General features: G+C 43.4%; 1 protein-coding gene across 2 annotated transcripts in view; it reads right to left on the bottom strand.

The window, feature by feature from the left end:
• Positions 1 to 21338, bottom strand: part of ANKRD13A (ankyrin repeat domain 13A) — a 93075-nt gene that overhangs the window by 31818 nt on the left and 39919 nt on the right. For both annotated transcript variants that reach the window (XM_033954903.1, XM_033954904.1), the window contains exons 6-8: positions 9724 to 9913; positions 6725 to 6791; positions 1829 to 1910 (exon numbers count right to left, since the gene is read on the bottom strand). In XM_033954903.1, the coding sequence (XP_033810794.1) occupies positions 1829 to 1910; positions 6725 to 6791; positions 9724 to 9913 (339 nt within the window). The remainder of the gene's footprint in view (positions 1 to 1828; positions 1911 to 6724; positions 6792 to 9723; positions 9914 to 21338) is intronic.

The raw sequence follows: 21338 nt of genomic DNA, 5'->3' as shown, positions 1-21338 counted from the left end.
CCTCTTTTGTATTTTTTTTATCTCGATGTAGTTATGTACCCCTTACCCCACTTTCCCCCTGTGTTATGTCAGTTTCATTTTGTCTGTGCTATTCCCCCCCTTTTTTTAAAATATACAACTGATTTTAATTTTTATATATATATATATATATATATATATATATATATAAATTATATATATATATATTAGCTGCATTATATATATATATATATATACATATACATATATATATATATATTAGCTGCATTATAAACTGTTTAGATATTCTGGATAGACGATATATCAAGTAACTAATAAACTTGAAACTTGACCAGGAGAAGCCTCTTCACCGCACTGTGACTGCCAAGCCAGTCACCGCCACCGCTGCTGCTACTTTAGGCGGTCCAGAGGTATGTCAGGAATCAGGACTCACTGAATCGGCGAATCAAATTTTTTTTTAGACAGTGAATCGATTCTAATCAATTCACCAAGGTGAATCAGTGAATTGAGTCTATGCAGCACTACTGTATACACCCTCTGTAGACTGTTTTTAAGCTTATTGCTTTTAAGTTATTTGAAATCTTATTAAACTACAAACTAGCACAGACACCACCTAGACCTAAGCGGCTTACAAAAATACAACCCAATCATAGTGTTTAAATCCAAATTACTGCCAATTACTACCCAATTATGGGCAGCAATCGACTCATTAGCCAATTTAGGTGGGCACCCATTGTGGATCAGTGCACAATTTTGGGTGCCATGCATCAAATCTGGGGGAATAGGCCACTCAATCTCCACATTCGCAGGACCAGGAGCTGCCACTGCACCTTGATTTTCCTAAGAAACGTAGGACTACATGGCTATACATGCTTAGGGGGCAAACCCAGGACTGGATGAGTTTGTTTGGATTAACCTGGGGGACAGCTGGCAATCCTACCAGAATCTGTCATGACCAGAACCTCACCTATTATCCCAAGATTTACTCAGATTGAGGGGGAAGGGGAATGTGGTGTGTGGGTACTCTGAAGGACAAACTGTGTGCTCACGTCGTGGGGGTGCTTTGTAGGGGGGAGGGGGAGGGTTTGTATTATTTAGCTATTTGAGCGCTTTTTTGGTGTGAGCAATATGACAGTGTGAGTTGGGGGCTGTTCTTTTTTTATCCTGTTTTGCTTTGCTGCTTTGAATTTGTCTGTATTATATAATGTGATTTTGTTCCTTGCTTACATTTGTGGATAAGCGGGTTATAAATAATTTTAAATAAATAAATAAATAATGCTGTCTTGGGGTGATTTCAGTGTAGATGGACATTGTTGTCCCTGCATATTTTGTTGTTTAGAGAAGATTTTCTATTAGATACAGGGGGTACAAGGGTTTGTAATTGGGCTATGTTTTGAAGGGTGCATTTGATTTGTATAAGTTATTTTCTACACAAACAAAAGTCAATAAAAATTTATTGAGAAAAAAAAAGGATTTACTCAGATCACTATTACAAATCATGTCAATCATACTTATAAAAAAGGAAGCTGACAAGGACCCTGATCCTAGAATGTGATTTTCAGCCCAAGGCCATGCATGACATGGAAATACTAGAAGGCATGCTGTCCTGCTCCTTCCCCCCCTCCAAACATAGGCATGCGCACATACACACACAAACGGTGCACTCATCTGCATTGACAGTCACCCATGGCCCTTAAATTGCATCCCTTCTCGATCAGTTGGGCTGACTTTCCCCTCTCAAAGGATTAACGAGAGATGATATGAGCGGGCAGCCCTATCTGAACCACGTTATTATACACTGCTTATACCAAACCCGCATGCGCTGATGAGACACACTGAAAGAACGAGCCTTTATATCTGGCCTTGTCTTCTTCCGTCAAATGTTCTGTCCGGGTTTTTGTTACTACGTTCACATTGTTTGCCGTGAAGACCTGAAGATTGGCAAAAGATGACAAAAACAGCTGTCAGCAGACCAAAAGGCAGTCAATAAGATTAAAGAATGATAGATTTGAAGCCAGTGATGCTACCCAAATGGGCAATAAAAACTGGGAAACAATTAACTTATTTTCTGAGGAGTCCTGTCACAGGCATGGACTAAACAGGGCTGCCCAAGTCTGGTCCTCGAGATCTAATGGCAGGCCAGGTTTTCAGGATATCCACAATGAATATGCATGAAAGAGATTTGCCTGCACTGCCTTCTTGGTGTGCAAATCTCTCTCATGCATGTTCATTGTGGATATCCTGAAAACCTGGCCTGCCAGTAGATCTTGAGGACCGGACTTGGGCAGCCCTGGACTAGAAGATCTCTGAGAAGACCCATGAAAAAGGAAAACGGAAACACACACTGTTAGCAGAAAGGACCACTTGATCCACCTGGTCTACCCACTTGGAACATGTCTTGTGAAAACCCAGTAAGTAGCTACATCTGTTGCCTTCCCCCTCCCACCACCACTAGGGTCCCAATCTCATGCATGAAGGAATTCTTTCCAGAGGAAATGTGAAGGTCAAATTCAAGCCTACATTGGAGAAGGACCTTATTGGTAGCAGGAGGGAGAAACCAGAGAGATGACGTCTTCTGAAAGCTCAGTAGATGGGCCAAGTGGTCCTTTCAGTCAACAAGCTCCGTTTCATTTTTCAAAACGCTTCTCATGTTCCATGCTTATGGCAAGAATCCTCACAAAAGAAGCTCATTCAGTGAAAAGGTATTTTCTCCTGTTCCTTCAGGCTTCCCTTCATTCTGCTTCTGATGACAATCTCTGGTCATGAAGTTTGCCATTCTATTGGGGAAATAAAGCTTCCCACCGGTGCTTTATTGAAGCCAGTAGGCCATTTGAATATTTGTTTGTACCTCCATGTTTCATTCTTTCTTTCAGAGAGTATGAAAGTTATTTTAGAGGCCCTTAATGGCATTTGCACAAATAGATTGCATTGAAGTGTTCGTGGTGATTATTTACATTGGAGATGGCCAGAATGCACAGAGGCAGTATTTGGGTGGGTCAAAAGTTGATACAAATGCAATGGCACAGAAACCATATAGTTCCAAAACCTTCCCCTTCTGCTTTTCCACTTCCTGGGAGGCATGCATTTGCTTTTTACAAAGTGCCAGTTTCAGCTAGGGCTTAAAAGGAAGAACCGAGGATGTAACTGCTTAGCCCCCAGTAATTTTCTTAGGTCTTCACAAATGTTAAAATTTACAGGGTAATGTTTAAACTCTGCAACTGGTGCTCCTTTTAAATGCAAGCCACAGTGTTTAGCACATGGGTATAGCTAGCAAACCATTTTTTTTATTTTTTTTTTTGGAGGGGGGTCTATGGTTGACTAAGGGGCCACCCACTCCTCTCTGCCCTCTCCCCTCCATTAAAAATTTTACATTTGCTGGCATGGAGACCCAAGCTCCACCAGATGAAGAGCTCTGAGGACTAACCCTCCCCTGGTACAAAGAAGCTGGCTGCTACTTTCCAGCCACCAACACTGGCACTCCTTTTGCATTTTCAAGAGAGAGCAGCTGCACAGCCACACATCAGGCTGCTTCCATCTTCTCTTGTCACTTTGATTCCCAGCGGTTCCTTTAAGACACGTAGTCGTATGGAGGCCTGTACAGCTCAAAATAGTTGGGCCCAGAATGGCAGAAGAGGAGGAGGAAGCAGTCCGATGGCTAGCTCCTCTTGCTGCACTTTAATGGTACATTTGCAGCTAGGCAAAGAGGGAGGGAGCGAGGGAGGGGAGTTCCTGGCAAAAAGGTGGATAAGGAGTGTGTTTGTCATGTGAAGGAGGTGGACGGCTGCAGGAAGGTGAATGGAGTTCTATATGCCATAGGGAGGGCTGAAGCAAAGTGCATGGGGTGGTGTGTGCCATGGTGGAGGGGACTGGAGAAAGGGAGATAGTGTGTGTGAGGGGGTTGGGGAATGTGTGCACCTGGTGGGAGATGGTGGCCCTTATAATGTGGGAATTCTGCATAAGAAAAGACAAATCAGAATGTGCAAAATTTTCAAATATTATGCACAAAATTTTGATATTTTTTTGTGTGCAGAATTCCCCCAAATTCAAACTGAGGTCTTACTTCAGACACCTATAGCATGTTCCTCTTCCTATCAGTAATACCTCGTTATACACCTAAATTACATTATTAATTTTCCCAGCTCCCTCATCACAATGACTAGTTATCATGAGCTCATGACAGCTAATGATCACCAGATCTCTTTTGGTTCATCACCTCCAAATAGTATTTGACCCTTGGATTTCTGAGTTAAAGAGTGCAATCCATCTTTGGAGCAACAGATTCTATGGAAGGGGTGGGAGTAGGGGGCAATTTCCAGTGCAGGAAAAATCTGAGGTTCCCAATATTTGCTTTTCAAGCCTATTTTTGTGTATTATTGTTTTTGTTTTTTTTAATTGGGAGCTTCTTTATGGGGTTTTAAAAAAAATTTTATATTTTCTTTTTTCCCCAAAATAACGTTTCAGCCACTATCTGCTACTCCATGGACGGACCGTTGTACGCCATCAGAACACATACCCAAGGGCAGGAGAGCAAAGGAATCCCCCATTTTGATTCTGGATTTGGCTCACTTTTCAGTAGTAAGTTCAAGGCAAGACTTTTCTAAATTTATCTGTATACTTATATAGACAGCAGATGAATTTCATTGGCTTTCTGTACAGCAGTGGCTTTCACTGCAATGTAAACCACTTAGATGCCTTATAGACCACATAGGCGATATATCAAATGCTAATAAAGATAAGACATCTATCCAATCACTCCTTTCCAATTAAACATATACCAAATGTACATTGAACTAGATCCACTCTATTTATGTTAACTTAAGATGATAAAACCTTATATTACGTGAAGATGATCAAATTGTATGCTAAACTTGATTCTCGTTATGTATGTTAACCTAAGATGATTAAACTGTACTGTACATATGTCAATTTATAACCTGTTTTTCTATGCATTATGGATAACAACCTTATAACCCATTCTGAGCTCGTTGGAGAGGATGGGATATAAATCAAACCAAATAAATAAATTTAAATGGCACGGTGGCATTTACAAAAAATGCTGACTACGGTGTTTGAATAGGGACCCAAATATATGTTGCTAAGTTGGATTAATTTGTTATTATCCTTAGGAAAATTCCCAGTAGAACAAGGTCATATTATGATCACACCAATCATAAAAAATGCTAAAGAACCCTCTAATATAGCATCAAATTTTAGACCTATCGCCGCCAAAATACTGGAAAGGTTAGTAAACGCTGAACTTACTATCTATCTGGAGCAATACAATATTCTTCATGACAACCAATCTGGTTTTCGGGCAGGCTACAGCACGGAAACAGTCATAGCTTCACTGATTGATCACTTGCACTCACTTTTTAGCTTAGGTTCAAGTGCTATGATTCTGCAACTTGGTCTAAGCAGTGCTTTTGATTTGGTGGATCATTCTATCCCTTTGTACTGTTTAGAATCCATCGGAATCTCAGGCAATGTCATGAATTGGTTCCGAGGATTCCTGGGAAAAAGATCTTACAAGGTGTTAAAGGATGATAAACTTTCTTATGGCTGGGCCAACCCGTGTGGAGTACCTCAGGGCTCCCCTTTGTCCCCTACCCTGTTTAACATCTATCTTGTTTCATTAGGTAACCTTTTGCAGAGTTTAAAGCTTAAATTCTTCATTTATGCAGATGACATCACTATTGTTATCCCGTTAAGCTCCTTTACTTATAAACTCTCTATCAATCATTTTAAATCAGGTGGAACTTTGGATGTCTGCTTATAGATTAAAATTAAATAAAGACTAAATTTTTTCTAGCAGCCCCTAATGATAAAATCAAGGCTACTATGATACAGATAAATGGGATGAATTATAATATTGAACAATCTCTAAAAATACTAGGAGTAACTTTAGATAAACATCTCACACTAGAAAAGCATTCTGATTTAGTGTTTAAGAAAAGCTTTGCAGTGCTCTGGAAACTCCGTACTATTAAAAAATATTTTGACGAAGTTTCCTTTCGCCTATTAGTCCAATCCTCTATCCTGAGTATTCTTGACTACTGCAATATTATATATGTAGGCGCTCCCAAGAAAATTAAGGGTGGTCCAGAACACAGCTGTCCGCCTTATTTATGGCCTAAAGAAATGGGAACACATCACCCCTTTCTATCAAAAACTCCATTGGCTGCCATTTGAATCCAGAGTTCTGTTTAAGTTCTCCTGTTTCTGTTACAAAATAACATTCGGTATGCTTCCGAGTTACCTAAACTCTCACTTTAATCTAAGTTATACAAATAAGAGTTCTCGAAGATTGCATCTGTTCGCCTATCCCTCAGTTAAATTTTACCAGTATAAAAGGTTTGGGGAAAGAATCTTTGCCTTTCAGGCAGCCAAACTAAATATTTGGCTTGCCCGGTATGTGTTAGAGGCCTCTTCTTAACTGGATTTTAGAAAACAGATAAAAACTCAATTATTTACTAGGCTAGGGTCTTAACACTTTTTATATTTTTTGCTATGTAAAATTCTTCGCATTCTTTTTATGCATTTTATAATTTTATGTATTTCTCTGTTTACTGGCTTTTAATTGCTGTTTTTATATAACTTGTACTGTTTGTATCTTATTCAATTGTTGTGAACCGCTTAGAACTCCATTGTATGGCGATATATAAAAATAAATTTATTATTATTATTATTTCTTGAGGGTTTTCCTTAAGAAATAGATATGTGAAAGCTTTCCATGAGCTATTTTTACCTTTGCTTCGTAACCATTGACTGCTTCGGTTTTATCTGTCCTCCAGCCCCAGAAGCCAGACTTCGTCCTAAAGAAAAGGCAACAAAGAGTGGTCTACTACCAATGTTTTTAAAATATTTTCAGTAAGATAAGGATAGGCCAGGGGTTCTCAAGTCAGCCCTCAGGACACACCCTGTCAGTCAGACTTTCAGGATATCCACAATGAACCCACATGAGATGCAGACAATGAAGGCAAATTCATCTCATGCATATTCATTATGGATATCTTGAAAACCTGAGTGGCTGAAAAGACAGACCTGCTATTTAGGGGCCTATTTTGACTGCTAAACAACGCTGGTTTGGCACTGACTATCCGTGCCTAGCTGGACATGTCGCCCGACATAGTGAGTTAGCAGCTAGCCATTAACTGGGATATTCAGTGGGAAATAACTGGTTATCTCCCGCTGAATATCCGCAGTTAGGCGCCGATATGGTATTTAACTGGTCAGGACCTGTTTGGATCATGAAAGAGCATAAGAAAAATAGTGGATAAAAAATATATCGTACCTGGGTGGATACAGGAAAACCAAAAAGGACCAACATGCATAAAAATAAAAAATGCCTTTAATAATAATAATAAAAAAACCTGTATCAAATCCCCTTCATATGGCACAAAAGCAGAATGGGCCAAGAGGAGCCAACACGGTCCATTTTCGGCACTATGCTTTCCTCAGGAGTCCCATATACTTGAGATCTGTGCACAGAATACAGGGCAAACGTTAGGTAAAATGGTATAGCTCAGGGGTGGGCAACGCCGATCCTCGAGGGCTGAAATCCATTCGGGTTTTCAGGATTTCCCCAGTGAATATGCATTGAAAACAATGCATGCAAATAGATAGCATACATATTCATTGGGGAAATCCTAAAAACACAACTGGAATTTGGCCTTTGAGGACTGGAGTTGCCCACCCCTGGTATAGCTTGATGTTGTTTGCTAGAGTCGGCAAGCAAACTCCCCTCCCCCTCCTCCTGCCTGCTCCAGGAAACTCAACATCAAGCTATGTCATAATAAAGTAGCTCCATCTTACCTGTATCATGCCAAAGATCGGTCTATTGTTGCTGTAAAATAATGTTGTCAGTGGCGTAGTAAGGAGGGGGGGGCAGTCTGCTCCGGGCACCATCTTGCTAAGGGCCTGGCACCCCTCTTCCTTCCCCCGTAATATAACATAACACTCACTTGTATACCGCAAATACCATTAAGTTCTATGTGGTTCACAAAGACTAATAATACAAATGAATAAACATCCAATTTCTAACTTCCAAAGTATTCCCTGAAAAGATAAGTTTTTAAGGCACGTCAAAATTGTTGATAGGAAATTGGGAGTATAAATGTGTGAGTTCAATCCCTAGTCCTTGAGGCTGCCTGGAAAGATAGTAATCGTTCCTGAAATTGCTTGTATTTACATCCTTTCATATTAATTTAGCCCAGTGGTCTCAAACTCAAACCCTTTTCAGGGCCACATTTTGGAGTTGGAGGGCCTCAGAAAAAAATAGTTAATGTCTTATTAAAGAAATTACAATTTTGCATGGGGTAAAACTCTTTATAGTTTATAAATCTTTCCTTTTGGCTAAGTCTTAATAATAATATTGTAATTTATAGCTAAAGAGACATATGATCAAGAAACTATTTCATTTTACTTTTGTGATTATGATAAACATACTGAGGGCCTCAAACTAGTATCTGGCGGGCTGCATGTGGCCCCCGGGCCGTGAGTTTGAGACCACTGATTTAGCCCGTCCTCCCAAAGGAGCCCAGAACAGGTAACAAGAGTACATTCACAGTATAAGCAGGACAAACTTTAGTGGGAACTACAGACTTGATAGACATGGGGGGGGGGTTAAATCTCAGCATTTACAGTATGGTCATAACATACAGGCTTAATGTGGTTTGAATTGCATCATTTTCCATATAGACATAGGGTGGTTTAAACTGTATAAGCAGGACAAAGTTTAGTGGGAAATACAGACTTGGTATAGCTCTTTCTGATGTCACTTCCAGGAAGTGACGTCAAAGGGCAAGCCGACACCAACGTGGGCATGCTGCTCATGCCGGAGACATCAAAAAGGTATACGGAAGGGGGTGCACGTGCAGCAGGGGAGTGGTGCCACCACCCTTGGGCGCTTCTCACCCTTACTACGCCACTGTGCTGTGTTGTGAAGACAAGCCTTATTATGCAATCATTTTCACTTGCAGTTATCTCCTGCTATACCATATACTATATTTGAGAGGACACACTTGCTATGCTTCCTTTTTTTCTTCATGCACGGTTCTCACGGTCCTTATCCAACTTAAAAATATTTTTTTTCCGTTTGTTGCTTCCTTGTGTTCAGAAATCAGATGTATTCATGTGTTTTATATTTTGTTTTTTTGAGGACTCCTGAGGAAGGCCTATTACACTGAAACATCGGCCATGTTGAAGCCAGTCTATATGTATTTACATTTTTATCCACATTTGAGACCGTGTATTATCAATAAACTGCCTGGCTTATCCAGATATTCTGGTCGTTTTCCCACTTCTGTTGTGCTTCCTTCTGGTTCCTGTGGGATATTTTTGGTTCCCCCTTTTTGTGTTACTATTTTCCGATGATCTGTCAGAAAGCTGGAGTTAAATTTGATGTCAAAATACAAAAAAATAAGCTAGCCTAGTGGTTCAGTGACTGCACTGTGTGCTGCTGTGTGTGTGTGGGGGGGGGAAGGGGGAGGGGAGGTCTTCTTTATATTGCATCTAGATTTTGCAAAACATGCTTTGAAAATATAGCCAATACCTGGGGCAGAATCTTCATCATTATGAGATTTTTATTTTAGATCCATTATCAATTCAGCTGAATTGTAGCACTGACGAATGACATGGAAATTGCTTTGAGGCACTGAGATCTTTTTCCTCCTTGCACAGTATTTCGGTCTATTCTATTTTTGTTTTAGGATGGTAATGTTAACGTTTTAGAAGTGGTTTGCCTACCTTTCAAAGGCAATATCTGCGGTGTCAAGGCACGTGTGAATAACAGGGGATGTTAGGCGCTTGGTTACTTCTCTCTCTGTCGGCTGCATGGAGTCCAACGTGATGCCCTGGATTTCCTGAGAGATGTCAAAACGTTCTTTGGTAACCGTTCTGTCGTCGTGGTTTATCTCCATCAGCTCTGCCCAGTTATCTAATCAAAGAGAGAGAGAGAGACTTAGCACATCATGCTGACAGAAAACGGATATCTGCAAATACACAGCATCAGCTGTGCTACACTAAAGATGGCTCTGGCTCTGGCAGGCTGTTCAAGCACTATCTATCTTAATGTTGTAGTTTTCCCTGTATCTCACCTTTGGCAAGCCTGAGGCCTGGCTAGGCCAAGAAACATCTTTTCGGAACAATACTATATTCTCTTTCAGAGCCCCCACCCTATGGAAGGTTCTCCCGTTGGATATCAGAGTGGAAGAATTGTTGGACAAATTTAAGACCAAACTAAAAACTCTCTTATTTAGGGACACATTTCTAACACGCCGCTCACAGTAATGAATACTAACCGCTTTTAAGAAGCGTCACCTCCCCCTTTGTTTTCTCCTTGCCCTCTTACCACCCTTATTTATTTTATCTCGATGTATTTTAGTCCTGCCTAACTCTTGATTCTCTTGTTTCTGTACGTTTATGTCTTATCTATTGAACATATATATTTTTTTATTTTTTACCTTCTTTTCAATTTTTTTTTTAGTATTGTAAACCGTCTAGGTACAAGTTACTAGACGGTATATCAAGTATAGAATAAACTTGGAAACTACCTTCATGGATTCTGCATGCCTTTCTGGAAACATTGTGTTAGCTGATGTCATCCATGGACATACTATCCACCTGCACTAGCCCTCCAGTCTATCTTGTGTGAAGCTACGGAGGAGAGAGTTTCACAGAAATACTGGAATGAGATAATCCTTGTCACTGTGTTTCCCTGAAAATAAGACCTACCCTGAAAATAAGCCCTAGCATGATTTTTGGGGTAGGTCTTAATATAAGCCCTACCCCCAAAATAAGCCCTAGTTAGATCACCTCCGAAGCCCCTCCCTGTGCCGTCATCAGCGATGTGGCACAGGGAAGGCCCCAGCGGGAAAAGGCTGTGAAGCAGCCTGTTTAGAGTGCTGCCGATGTTGCTGTTTGGAGGGAGGTATGTCGGTCTCGTGGCTGGAGGGTTGGCGTGGTTCTGCTGCATGGGGGGAGGGATAAAAGCTGTGCAAAGGTTCTGCTGCACGGGGGATGGGAGGGGGTCTAGAAAGATGCTGTGCAAGGGTTCTGCTGCACGGGGGGATGGGAGGGAGGGATAAAAGATGCTGCAGAGGGAAGGCACAAGGGGATTGGTGAGAGGGGAGGAAAGATGCTGCACATGTGGGGGCGAGAAAGGAAAGAGGAAGAATTGGGGTGGAGGAGAGGAAGGGAGAGATGATTGTTGTATATGAAAAAAAAATAAGACATCCCCTGAAAACAAGCCCGAATGTGTTTTTTGGGGATGTCTTAATATAAGACAGTGTTTTATTTTCAGGGAAACACGGTAACTACCTCATTAGCGAGGTATCCTGATAGCCATCTGGAAGTCCATCGGCCCGTCATTATGAGTGACTGTATATCACCTGCTGGACAGATGTATACAGTTCCTGATTGGACTAGAATTATCACCTGTGGCCCATCGGGGAAGAGCCAACATTGGGCTTTGGCGAAATATGGACCAGAAGAGACGACTACCTGGTGGCGTACGCATCTCTCTGAGGAGAGGGACATTGTCAGAAATGCCTATGAACTGTGTCTTTCCGTGTTAAGTTCAGTCCAAGAAAGAATTCAGGAGCTGATTATATACGGCTTCTACAAGACTGAGGATCCACCTGCTGTGCAGGGCCAGGACTTGTTGGACTGTACCTGATACTAACCTGGGGTTAGTATCAGCTAGAGCCCTGAAAAGAAACCAAGTCATCACCATCAGATGCTGAAGCTGCCGGACCTCTAATGGCGAGAACAGAACTTCTTCTGTAGTTCAGGGGCTGGTCAGTCACTTGCTTTGGCGTGCCAAGGGTTAGTTATTTTCCAGACACTTGGGGCTCCTTTTACAAAGGCGCGCTAAACCGCCGGACACGCTAGCTGCTACCGCCTCCTCTTGAGCAGGCGGTAGTTTTTGGCCAGCGCGGGGCTTAGTGCTTGATGAAAAGTCACGCGCGTTAACCCCACTAGCACGGCTTTGTAAAAGGAGCCCTTGGTCTATAGCTTAATATAGTTGCTTATTTGTTCTCTCTTCTCAGGAAAGTATTGTACTGTAACCAAAAATATACTTTGTGTAACCAACCCTTAGTCTATTTTGTAACATCCTTGCTAGACTTGTGACATTATTCTTTATTACAAGACAGCACTACATGAGCTTTAGGGCCACCTTAGGTGCAGTCAGAGAATGACACGGGGACAAAATTCATCACCGTTCCCACCCCATGAATAACCGCAGGAAACCATCCGTCATTTTTTAATGTCTTATCTCAATCTCAGTCCTTCTACACCAGTATTCTTCAATGCAAGGCTTGAAGGTCAGTGGTTATGCCCATTCATACTCAGATTCTTCCCTCTCTTCTTAAACAATGACACAGGGATGGTTTCCCATGGTTAACCGCGGGGAAAGGGACAAATTCTGTCCCTGTGTCATTCTTTACAAATACCTGGCAGAAACCCAAAGAGTAGCAACATTCCAGAGCTGAGATTGTGATGTCATAATGCCTCGGAGTCAACCTCAGCAGTGATGTCACAATGGCTTGATCCTATACTTGGCTCACATAAGAACTACCATACTGGGACAGACTGAAGGTCCATCAAGCCCAGTATCTTATTTCCAACAGTAGCCAACCCAGGTTCTGGTTCAGGTTCTTTAGTGTCTATCTTAACCTCAGTCCTTGTACACCAGCATTCTTCAATGCAAGGCTTAAGGGTCAGTGGCTGAGCCCATTCATACTCTGATTCTACCCTTTCTTGGGGATGGTTTCCCACAGTTATCCGAGGGGATGGGACTGCTGATGAATTTTGTCACTGTCATTCTCTAAGTCGTACTTCTTGTAGACAAGTCCAGAGCAATTACTATCTGAGCGATTTTCTGTATTGTAATTGCACCTATAATATGCTGCAGAGTGCTATTCTGTAGTGCTGTGTTTCTGGGGCACTGCAAACAGATAACATGGAATACGCTCTTCAGTCAAGCCAGGACCAATCACTCAAGCAGCTCTGTAAGCTTATACTTTTGATGATTGGTCCCAGCAGGGACATATGCACTGCTCAGTATATCAAATCCTGGAAGCAGATAACCTCCTTATCTCCTAGGATACAAAATAGTACGGTTTACTTGCAAGAAGACACTATGGGCTCCTTTTACGAAGTCGCGTTAGCGGTTTAACGCGCACAATAGCACGCGCTAATTTTCCGGCCGCGCTAGCTGCTACCGCCTCCTCTTGAGCAGGCGGTAGTTTTTTGGCTAGCGCAGGGGTTAGCGCATGCTAAAAATGTGCTTGCGAAACAGCCGCTAATGCGGCTTCGTAAAAGGAGCCCTATGGTTTTTTTTAATGGGTCATGGACTTTATATACCACCTTGAGTGGTTTACATAAACTATATGCAGATTTTTTTTCTGTTCCTAGTTGGCTCCCAATCTAAGTCACTAGAGTGACAGCAATTTGAAGACAGCAATAACATGTCCCAGGATACTAAGGGAGCTCAGAGAGGTTCTGGCGAGTCCTATTAAAGACTTGTTCAACAAATCTCTGGAGACGGGAGTGATTCCTGGGGATTGGAGGAGAGCGGATGTGGTCCCTATTCATAAAAGTGGTCACAGGGATGAAGCAGGAAACTACAGGCCGGTGAGCCTCACTTCAGTTGTTGGAAAAATAATGGAAGTGTTGCTGAAAGAAAGGATAGTGTATTTCCTTGAATCTAATGGGTTACAGGATCCGAGGCAACATGGCTTTACAAAAGGTAAATCGTGCCAAACGAACCTGATTGAATTTTTTGATTGGGTGACCAGAGACCTGGATCGAGGACATATGCTAGATGTAATTTACTTGGATTTCAGCAAAGCCTTTGATACAGTTCCTCATAGGAGGCTGTTGAACAAACTTGAAGGGCTGAAGTTAGGACCCAAAGTGGTGAACTGGGTCAGAAACTGGCTGTCGGACAGACGCCAGAGGGTGGTGGTTAATGGAAGTCGCTCGAAGGAAGGAAAGGTGACTAGTGGAGTCCCTCAGGATTCGGTGCTGGGGCCAATCCTGTTCAATATGTATGTGAGTGACATTGCTGAAGGGTTAGAAGGAAAAGTGTGCCTTTTTGCAGATGATACCAAGATTTGTAACAGAGTAGACACCGAAGAGGGAGTGGAAAATATGAAAAAGGATCTGCAAAAGTTAGAGGAATGGTCTAATGCCTGGCAACTAAAATTCAATGCAAAGAAATGCAGAGTAATGCATTTGGGGATTAATAATAGGAAGGAACCGTATATACTGAGAGAAGAGAAGCTGATATGCATGGACGGGGAGAGGGACCTTGGGGTGATAGCGTCCGAAGATCTAAAGGCGAAAAAACAGTGTGACAAGGCAGTGGCTGCTGCCAGAAGGATTCTGGGCTGTATAAAGAGAGGCGTGGTCAGTAGAAGGAAGGTGGTGTTGATGTCCCTGTACAGGTCATTGGTGAGGCCCCACTTGGAGTATTGTGTTCAGTTTTGGAGACCGTATCTGGCGAAAGACGTAAGAAGACTTGAGGCGGTCCAGAGGAGGGCGACGAAAATGATAGGAGGCTTGCGCCAGAAGATGTATGAGGAGAGACTGGAAGCCCTGAATATGTATACCCTAGAGCAGCGATGGCGAACCTATGGCACGCGTGCCAACAGTGGCACGCGAAGGCCTTGCAGCTGGCACTCACAGGGCCGCCATCAGGGCAGTACTACCAGGGGGTGCACAGGAGAGAGAGCTGAACGGGGACGATGGGGGACCTGCGGGGTTAAATATAACTCGAGCCGCGAGGCTCGTCTTCTACTCCGACTGCCCTGCTGCTCACACAGCCGATTGGAAATCTTCCCCGACGTCAGCGCTGACGTCGGAGGGAGGGCTTAAGCAAAGCCCGCCCTCCGACGTTAGCGCTGACGTCGGGGAAGATTTCCGATCGGCTATGTGTGCGCGCGGGACAGGCATGAAATAGAAGACAAGCCTACGCGGCTCGAGCTACATTTTGCTGAGAAAGTTGCTAAGATGGGATGGGAGACAAACGGGCAACATAAAAGGGGGAGGGAGTGCGTTTTGGACACAAGGCATGAACTTGGGAGAGAGGAAAGGAGGGAAAGAGATGCTGAGGTGGGGGAGGGAATGGGTTTTTGGACAAAGAAGGCATGAACTTGGGAGAGAGGAAGGGAGGGAAAGAGATGCTGAGGTGGGGGATGGAATGGGTTTTTGGACACAGAAAGCATGAACTTGGGAGAGAGGAAAGGAGGGAAAAAGATGCTGAGGTGGGGGAGGGAATGGGTTTTTGCACACAGAAGGCATGGACTTGGGAGAGAGGAAAGGAGGGAAAGAGATGCTGAGGTGGGGGAGGGAATGGGTTTTTGCACACAGAAGGCATGAACTTGGGAGAGAGGAAGGGAGGGAAAGAGATGCTGAGGTGGGGGATGGAATGGGTTTTTGGACACAGAAAGCATGAACTTGGGAGAGAGGAAGGGAGGGAAAGAGATGCTGAGGTGGGGTAGGGAATGGGTTTTTGGACACAAGGCATGGACTTGGGAGAGAGGAAGGGAGGGAAAGAGATGCTGAGGTGGGGGAGGGAATGTGTTTTTGGACACAGAAGGCAAGGACTTGGAGAGAGGAAGGGAGGGAAAGAGATGGTTGTGTACACAGGGAATAGAAGAAAGGAGAATTTTTGGTCATAGGGAGGGAGGGAGGTACAGACAGTGGCATACCAAGGTGGGGGTGGGGGCGGTCTGCCCCAGTTTTACGCCCCAAGGGGGTGCACAACTGGCCACCCTCCAGTGTTCTCCCTAGGCTGGCAAACTGCGTCTCTTTAGCCACTTGAGTGCCACCGCCGCCATTGGGAACAGGCCGGTGCCAAGTTCTCCCTGCTTTTCCCCTTGGGGCCGACCAACTCTCGCCACCCGCGTCAATTCTGATGTCGGAGAGGACATTCTGGGCCAGCCAATCGCTGCCTGGCTGGCCCAGAACGTCCTCTCCGATGTTAGAATTGACGTCGAGTGGCGAGAGTTGGTCGGCCCCGTGGGGAAGAGAAGCAGGGCGAACTCGGCGCCGGCCTGTTCCCGATAGCGGAGTGGCAGCCTATTCCCCAGTGGCGGTGGCAGCATTTTCCCAATGGTGGTGGCATAGGGGAGGGCAAGGAGAAAGAAAGAAAGGGGGGGACAGGGAGCCAAAAAAAAAAAAAAAAAGAAAGAGGGCTGGGTGAAACAAAGAAAAATGGGGCACGGAGAGAGAGAGAAAGACAGACATACAGAATGAAAGGGGGTATGGAGAGAGAGAAAAAGAAAGAAGGGGGCAGGGTGAAACAAAGAAAAAGTTTGGGGAGGGAATGAGGTCTGGAGGAGAGAAAGCATACAGGAGGCTGAAAAAAGGGAAGAAATATTGGATGCACAGTCAGAAGAATAAAGTGCAACCAGAGACTGATGAAATTACCAAAGGTAGGAAAATGATTTTATTTTCAATTTAGTGATCAAAATGTGTCCGTTTTGAGAATTTATATATGCTGTCTATATTTTGCACTATGGCCTCCTTTTACTAAACCGCTATAGCGTTTTTTAGCGCAGGGAGCCTATGAGCTTCAAGAGCAGCGTGGGGCATTCAGCGCAGGTCCCTGCGCTAAAAACCGCTATCACGGTTTAGTAAAAAGGGAGGGGGAATATTTGTCTATTTTTGTATAGTTGTTACTGAGGTGACATTGCATAAAGTCATCTGCCTTGACCTCTTTGAAAACCCGCGGAATATAAATGATAATTAACATTTTCTCTGCGTACAGCGTGCTTTGTGTTTTTAAAATTTTATTGTTGGTAGATCATTTTGACTTGGCCACAAAGGTAAGGGGGAGGGAGGGGAGCTGCTGAAAGAGTCTACCTTGACGTGGTTGCAGGCTTACAAATCTTTTGGTCAAAGAGTGCGGCGACAGAGAAAAGTATGTGTGTATTCGGCCCATGAATGAAATCATTAAAACATTATAAATTGCCAATAAATTGAAACGAAAACCAAAGGATTGTGAATCAAATTGATTCTCTGACAAGACAAAGATTCCAACCTTTAAAAATGATGTTACATAGTTCAGGCAACTTTATAAAGAGTTTTTAGATACTAAAATCTTGTTATTAAGGTTTAATTGACGTGCTGGCACTTTCAGGAAATTCTTTGGTTTTGTGCGGCAGTTTGGGCACTCGGGCTCAAAAAAGTTAGCCATCACTGCCCTAGAAGAAAGGAGAGACAGGGGAGATATAATTCAGACGTTCAAATACTTGAAGGGTATTAACGTAGAACAAAATCTTTTCCAGAGAAAGGAAAATGGTAAAACCAGAGGACATAATTTGAGGTTGAGGGCTGATAGATTCAGGGGCAATGTTAGGAAATTCTACTTTACGGAGAGGGTAGTGGATGCCTGGAATGCGCTCCCAAGAGAGGTGGTGGAGAGTAAAACTGTGACTGAGTTCAAAGAAGCGTGGGATGAACACAAAAGATTTAGAATCAGAAAATAATATTAAATATTGAACTAGGCCAGTTACTGGGCAGACTTGCACGGTCTGTGTCGGTGTATGGCCATTTGGTGAAGGATGGGCAGGGGAGGGCTTCAATGGCTGGGAGGGTGTAGATGGGCTGGAGTAAGTCTTAACAGAGATTTTGGCAGTTGGAACCCAAGCACAGTACCGGGTAAAGCTTTGGATTCTTGCCCAGAAATAGCTAAGAAGAAAAATAAAAAAAAATAAAAAAATTTTTAAATTGAATCAGGTTGGGCAGACTGGATGGACCATTCGGGTCTTTATCTGCCGTCATCTACTATGTTACTATGTCATAGAAACACAGAAACAGACGGCAGATAAAGGCCACGGCCCATCTAGTCTGCCCACCTCAATGACCCACCCTCTACCTTTCTCTGTGAACAGATCCCACGTGTCTATCCCATTTGACTTTAAAAATCAGGCACGCTGCTGGCCTCAATCACCTGAAGTGGAAGACTATTCCAGCGATCAACCACCCTTTCAGTGAAAAAGAACTTCCTGGTGTCCCCGTGCAGTTTCCCGCCCCTGATTTTCCACGGATGCCCCCTTGTTGCCGCGGGACCCTTGAAAAAGAAGATATCTTCTTCCACCTCGATGCGGCCCGTGAGATACTTGAATATCTCAATCATGTCACCCCTCTCTGCGTTCCTCGAGTGAGTACAGCTACAATTTATCCAGCTGTTCCTCGTAATGGGAGTTCCTTGAGAACCGAGACCATCCGGATGGCCATTCTCTGGACCGACTAAAGTCTCAGCACATCTTTACGGTAATGCGGCCTCCAGAATTGCACACAGTACTCCAGGTGGGGTCTCACCATGGATCTATACAATGGCATAATGACTTCAGGCTTACGGCTGACGAAACTCCTGCGTATGCAACCTATGATTTGCCTTGCCTTGGATGAAGCTTGCTCCACTTGATTGGCAGTCTTCATGTTCTCACTGACCATCACCCCTAAGTCTCATTCTGCTTCAGTTCTTGTCAGGATCTCACCATTACGGGTGTAAATCTTGCATGGATTTTGGCTGCCCAGGTGCATGACTTTGCATTTTTTGGCATTGAAGCTGAGTTGCCAGGACCTAGACCAGTGTTCCAGTAGGAGTAGGTCGTGCGTCATGTTGTCGGGCATTGAATTTATGTCTGTTGTGCTTTTGCCCACTACGTTGCTTAGTTTGGCATCATCGGCGAATAATGTTATTTTGCCTCGGAGCCCTTCAGTCAAGTCTCTTATAAAGATGTTGAATAGGATCGGGCCCAGGACTGAGCCCTGCGGCACTCCACTGATCACCTCCGTCGTTTCGGAGGGGGTGCCGTTCACCACCACCCTCTGAAGCTTACCTCCAAGCCAGTTCCCAACCCATTTCGTCAATTTGTCGCCTAATCCTATAGAACTCATCTTGCTCAGCAAACTGCAGTGTGGTACGCTATCGAATGCTTTACTGAAGTCCAGATATACGATGTCCAGGGACTCCCAACATCCAGCTTCCTCGTCACCCAGTCAAAGAAGCTGATCAGGTTGGATTGGCAGGATCTCCCCTTAGTAAATCCATGTTGACGGGCGGTCCCGTAGATTCTCCTCGTTCAGGATCATGTCCAATTGGCGTTTGATTAGAGTTTCCATTAGTTTGCACACTATTGATGAGAGACTCACTGGTCTGTAGTTTGCCATCTCCATCTTGGAGCCTTTCTTGTGGAATGGAATGACGTTAGCCGTCTTCCAGTCCAACGGGACGTTACCCGTACTAAGGGAGAGATTGAAGAGCGCGGATAACGGTTCCACCAAGACATCACACAACTCCCTGAGCACCCTGGGGTGTAGGTTGTCAGGCCCCATTGCCTTGTTAACCTTAAGCTTTAACAGCCCGCAGTAGACACCGCTGGGTGTAAACTCAAAATTACTAAACGGGTCAACTGCGTCAGCCCTTGTCTGTAGCTGAGGGCCGAGTCTTGGCGCCTTGCGGGTGAAGACTGAGCAAAAGTATTCATTAATAGTTGGGCTTTTTCCGAGTCTGTTTCTACATAGTCTCCGTCTGGTTTCCTAAGACGTACTATCCCGCCTGAGTTCTTATTTCTGTCACTGATATACCTAAAGAAGGATTTATCTCCTTTCAGGATGTTCTTCGCTAGAGACTCCTCCATGCGGAATTTGGCCTCCCTTACTGCTGTTTTGACGTCTTTTGATTTGGCCAGATAGACTTCCCTAGAGTCCTGTTTCCCTGATTGTTTGTAAGAGATGAAAGCTTTTTTCTTCTCCTTGATGAGGTCCGAAATCTCCGCAGAGAACCACTGTGGCTTATTGTTCCTTCGCCGTTTACTTACTGATTTAACATAGTGTTTAGTCGCTTCTTGTATTGTGGCTTTCAAAATCGACTACATTTCTTCCACGTTATCGGTTTCTGCTTGGCTTTGTAACGCCTGGTGAACGAAGTCTCCCATTTCTTTGAAGTTTGTGTCCTTGAATTTGAGGACCTTGGTCAGTGTGGTAGATTTAGTGAAACCTTTCTTGAGATTGAATCATACCATGTTGTGGTCACTGGAGGCCAATGTGTCACCCACCGAGACCTCTGTGACACTTTCTCCATTGGTAAGTATCAGGTCCAGTATTGTCTGATCTCTTGTTGGTTCCAACACCAGTTGCCTGAGTCTTGCTCCCTTCATAAAGTTTAATAGCTTCTTGCTGCTGCCGGAAGCAGAGGAAAGCGTGTCCCAATCCACATCGGGCATGTTGAAGTCACCTGTTTAGGTGTTATTGAGAGCGTGCAGATTGGATTATGTCTCAAATTTTCAGTTTATAGCTGTAATTTATTTATTTACTGAAATGTATAGTGCATATGGCACTGATTCTAAATGGGAACATAACTTTGTATCAGCACTGTAATATATTATGCTCGTATAGACTGCCCAGTATCTGGCATGTCATGGAACGTAGTCTCGCGTGATACATCACAGGACAGAAAATGAGAGACAGGTGAAATGGAGATAAAAACTGCAGAGGAAGTGGAAGATAAAGAACATCAGCAGGGTATGTAGGAGACACTTCACCAAGTTTCCCTCAGCTTGATAAAAGTAACTTTCAAGGGACAGAGATGTCTGGATGCTCAGTTTAGAAGTAGGAAGCAGCAGACAGACTAGATACTGTCTAGCACCAAAGCCTCCAGATAGAATTCCTCTGCACTTTCTAATCCATTTCCATGTTCTTAAAGAAATTGACATTAGGGCTGTGGTCTCAAACTCGCAGCCGGGGGGATACTTGTGGCCCTCCAGATACTATTTTGAGGCCCTCGGTATTTTTATCATAATCAAAAAAGCAAAATAAAACAGTTTCTTGATCATATGTCTCTTTAGCTATAAAATTACAATATTATTTTTAAGACTTAGCCAAAAGGAAAAATTTATAAACTATAAAGAGTTTTACCTCATGCAAAATCGTCATTTCTTTAATAAGACATTAACTTTTTTTTTGAGGCCCTCCAAGTACCTACAAATCCAAAATGTGGCCCTGCAAAGGGTTTGAGTTTGAGACCACTGCATTAGGGTATTTGAGGTATTTTTCCTCATTTTTTAAATTTGATCATTACCGTAAAGTTCATTGGGTTTAAGTGTCACTTTTTCTTTTTTTTTTACACCAGTGTTTCCTTTTTTGATTTTTGAATTACTCCTTAGTATATGCCACAGAAAATGGTTTGTGAGAACTCTCTTCTGAAAAGTATAGGCACTCTAAAAGATCTCCCTGATCTGTATCCTACTCCAGCCCCTATTCCAAATTAGCTTTGTGAGATGTGCAAACCACACATCCTAGCTTTCTGAAAACTATAAAAAGAAAGAAAGATGTTTCGGGTG

This window comes from Geotrypetes seraphini, chromosome 8 (assembly GCF_902459505.1).
Source record: "Geotrypetes seraphini chromosome 8, aGeoSer1.1, whole genome shotgun sequence".
In the NCBI taxonomy this organism is placed as follows: Eukaryota; Metazoa; Chordata; class Amphibia; order Gymnophiona; family Dermophiidae; genus Geotrypetes; species Geotrypetes seraphini.
This window is presented reverse-complemented; position numbering and strand designations above follow the sequence as displayed.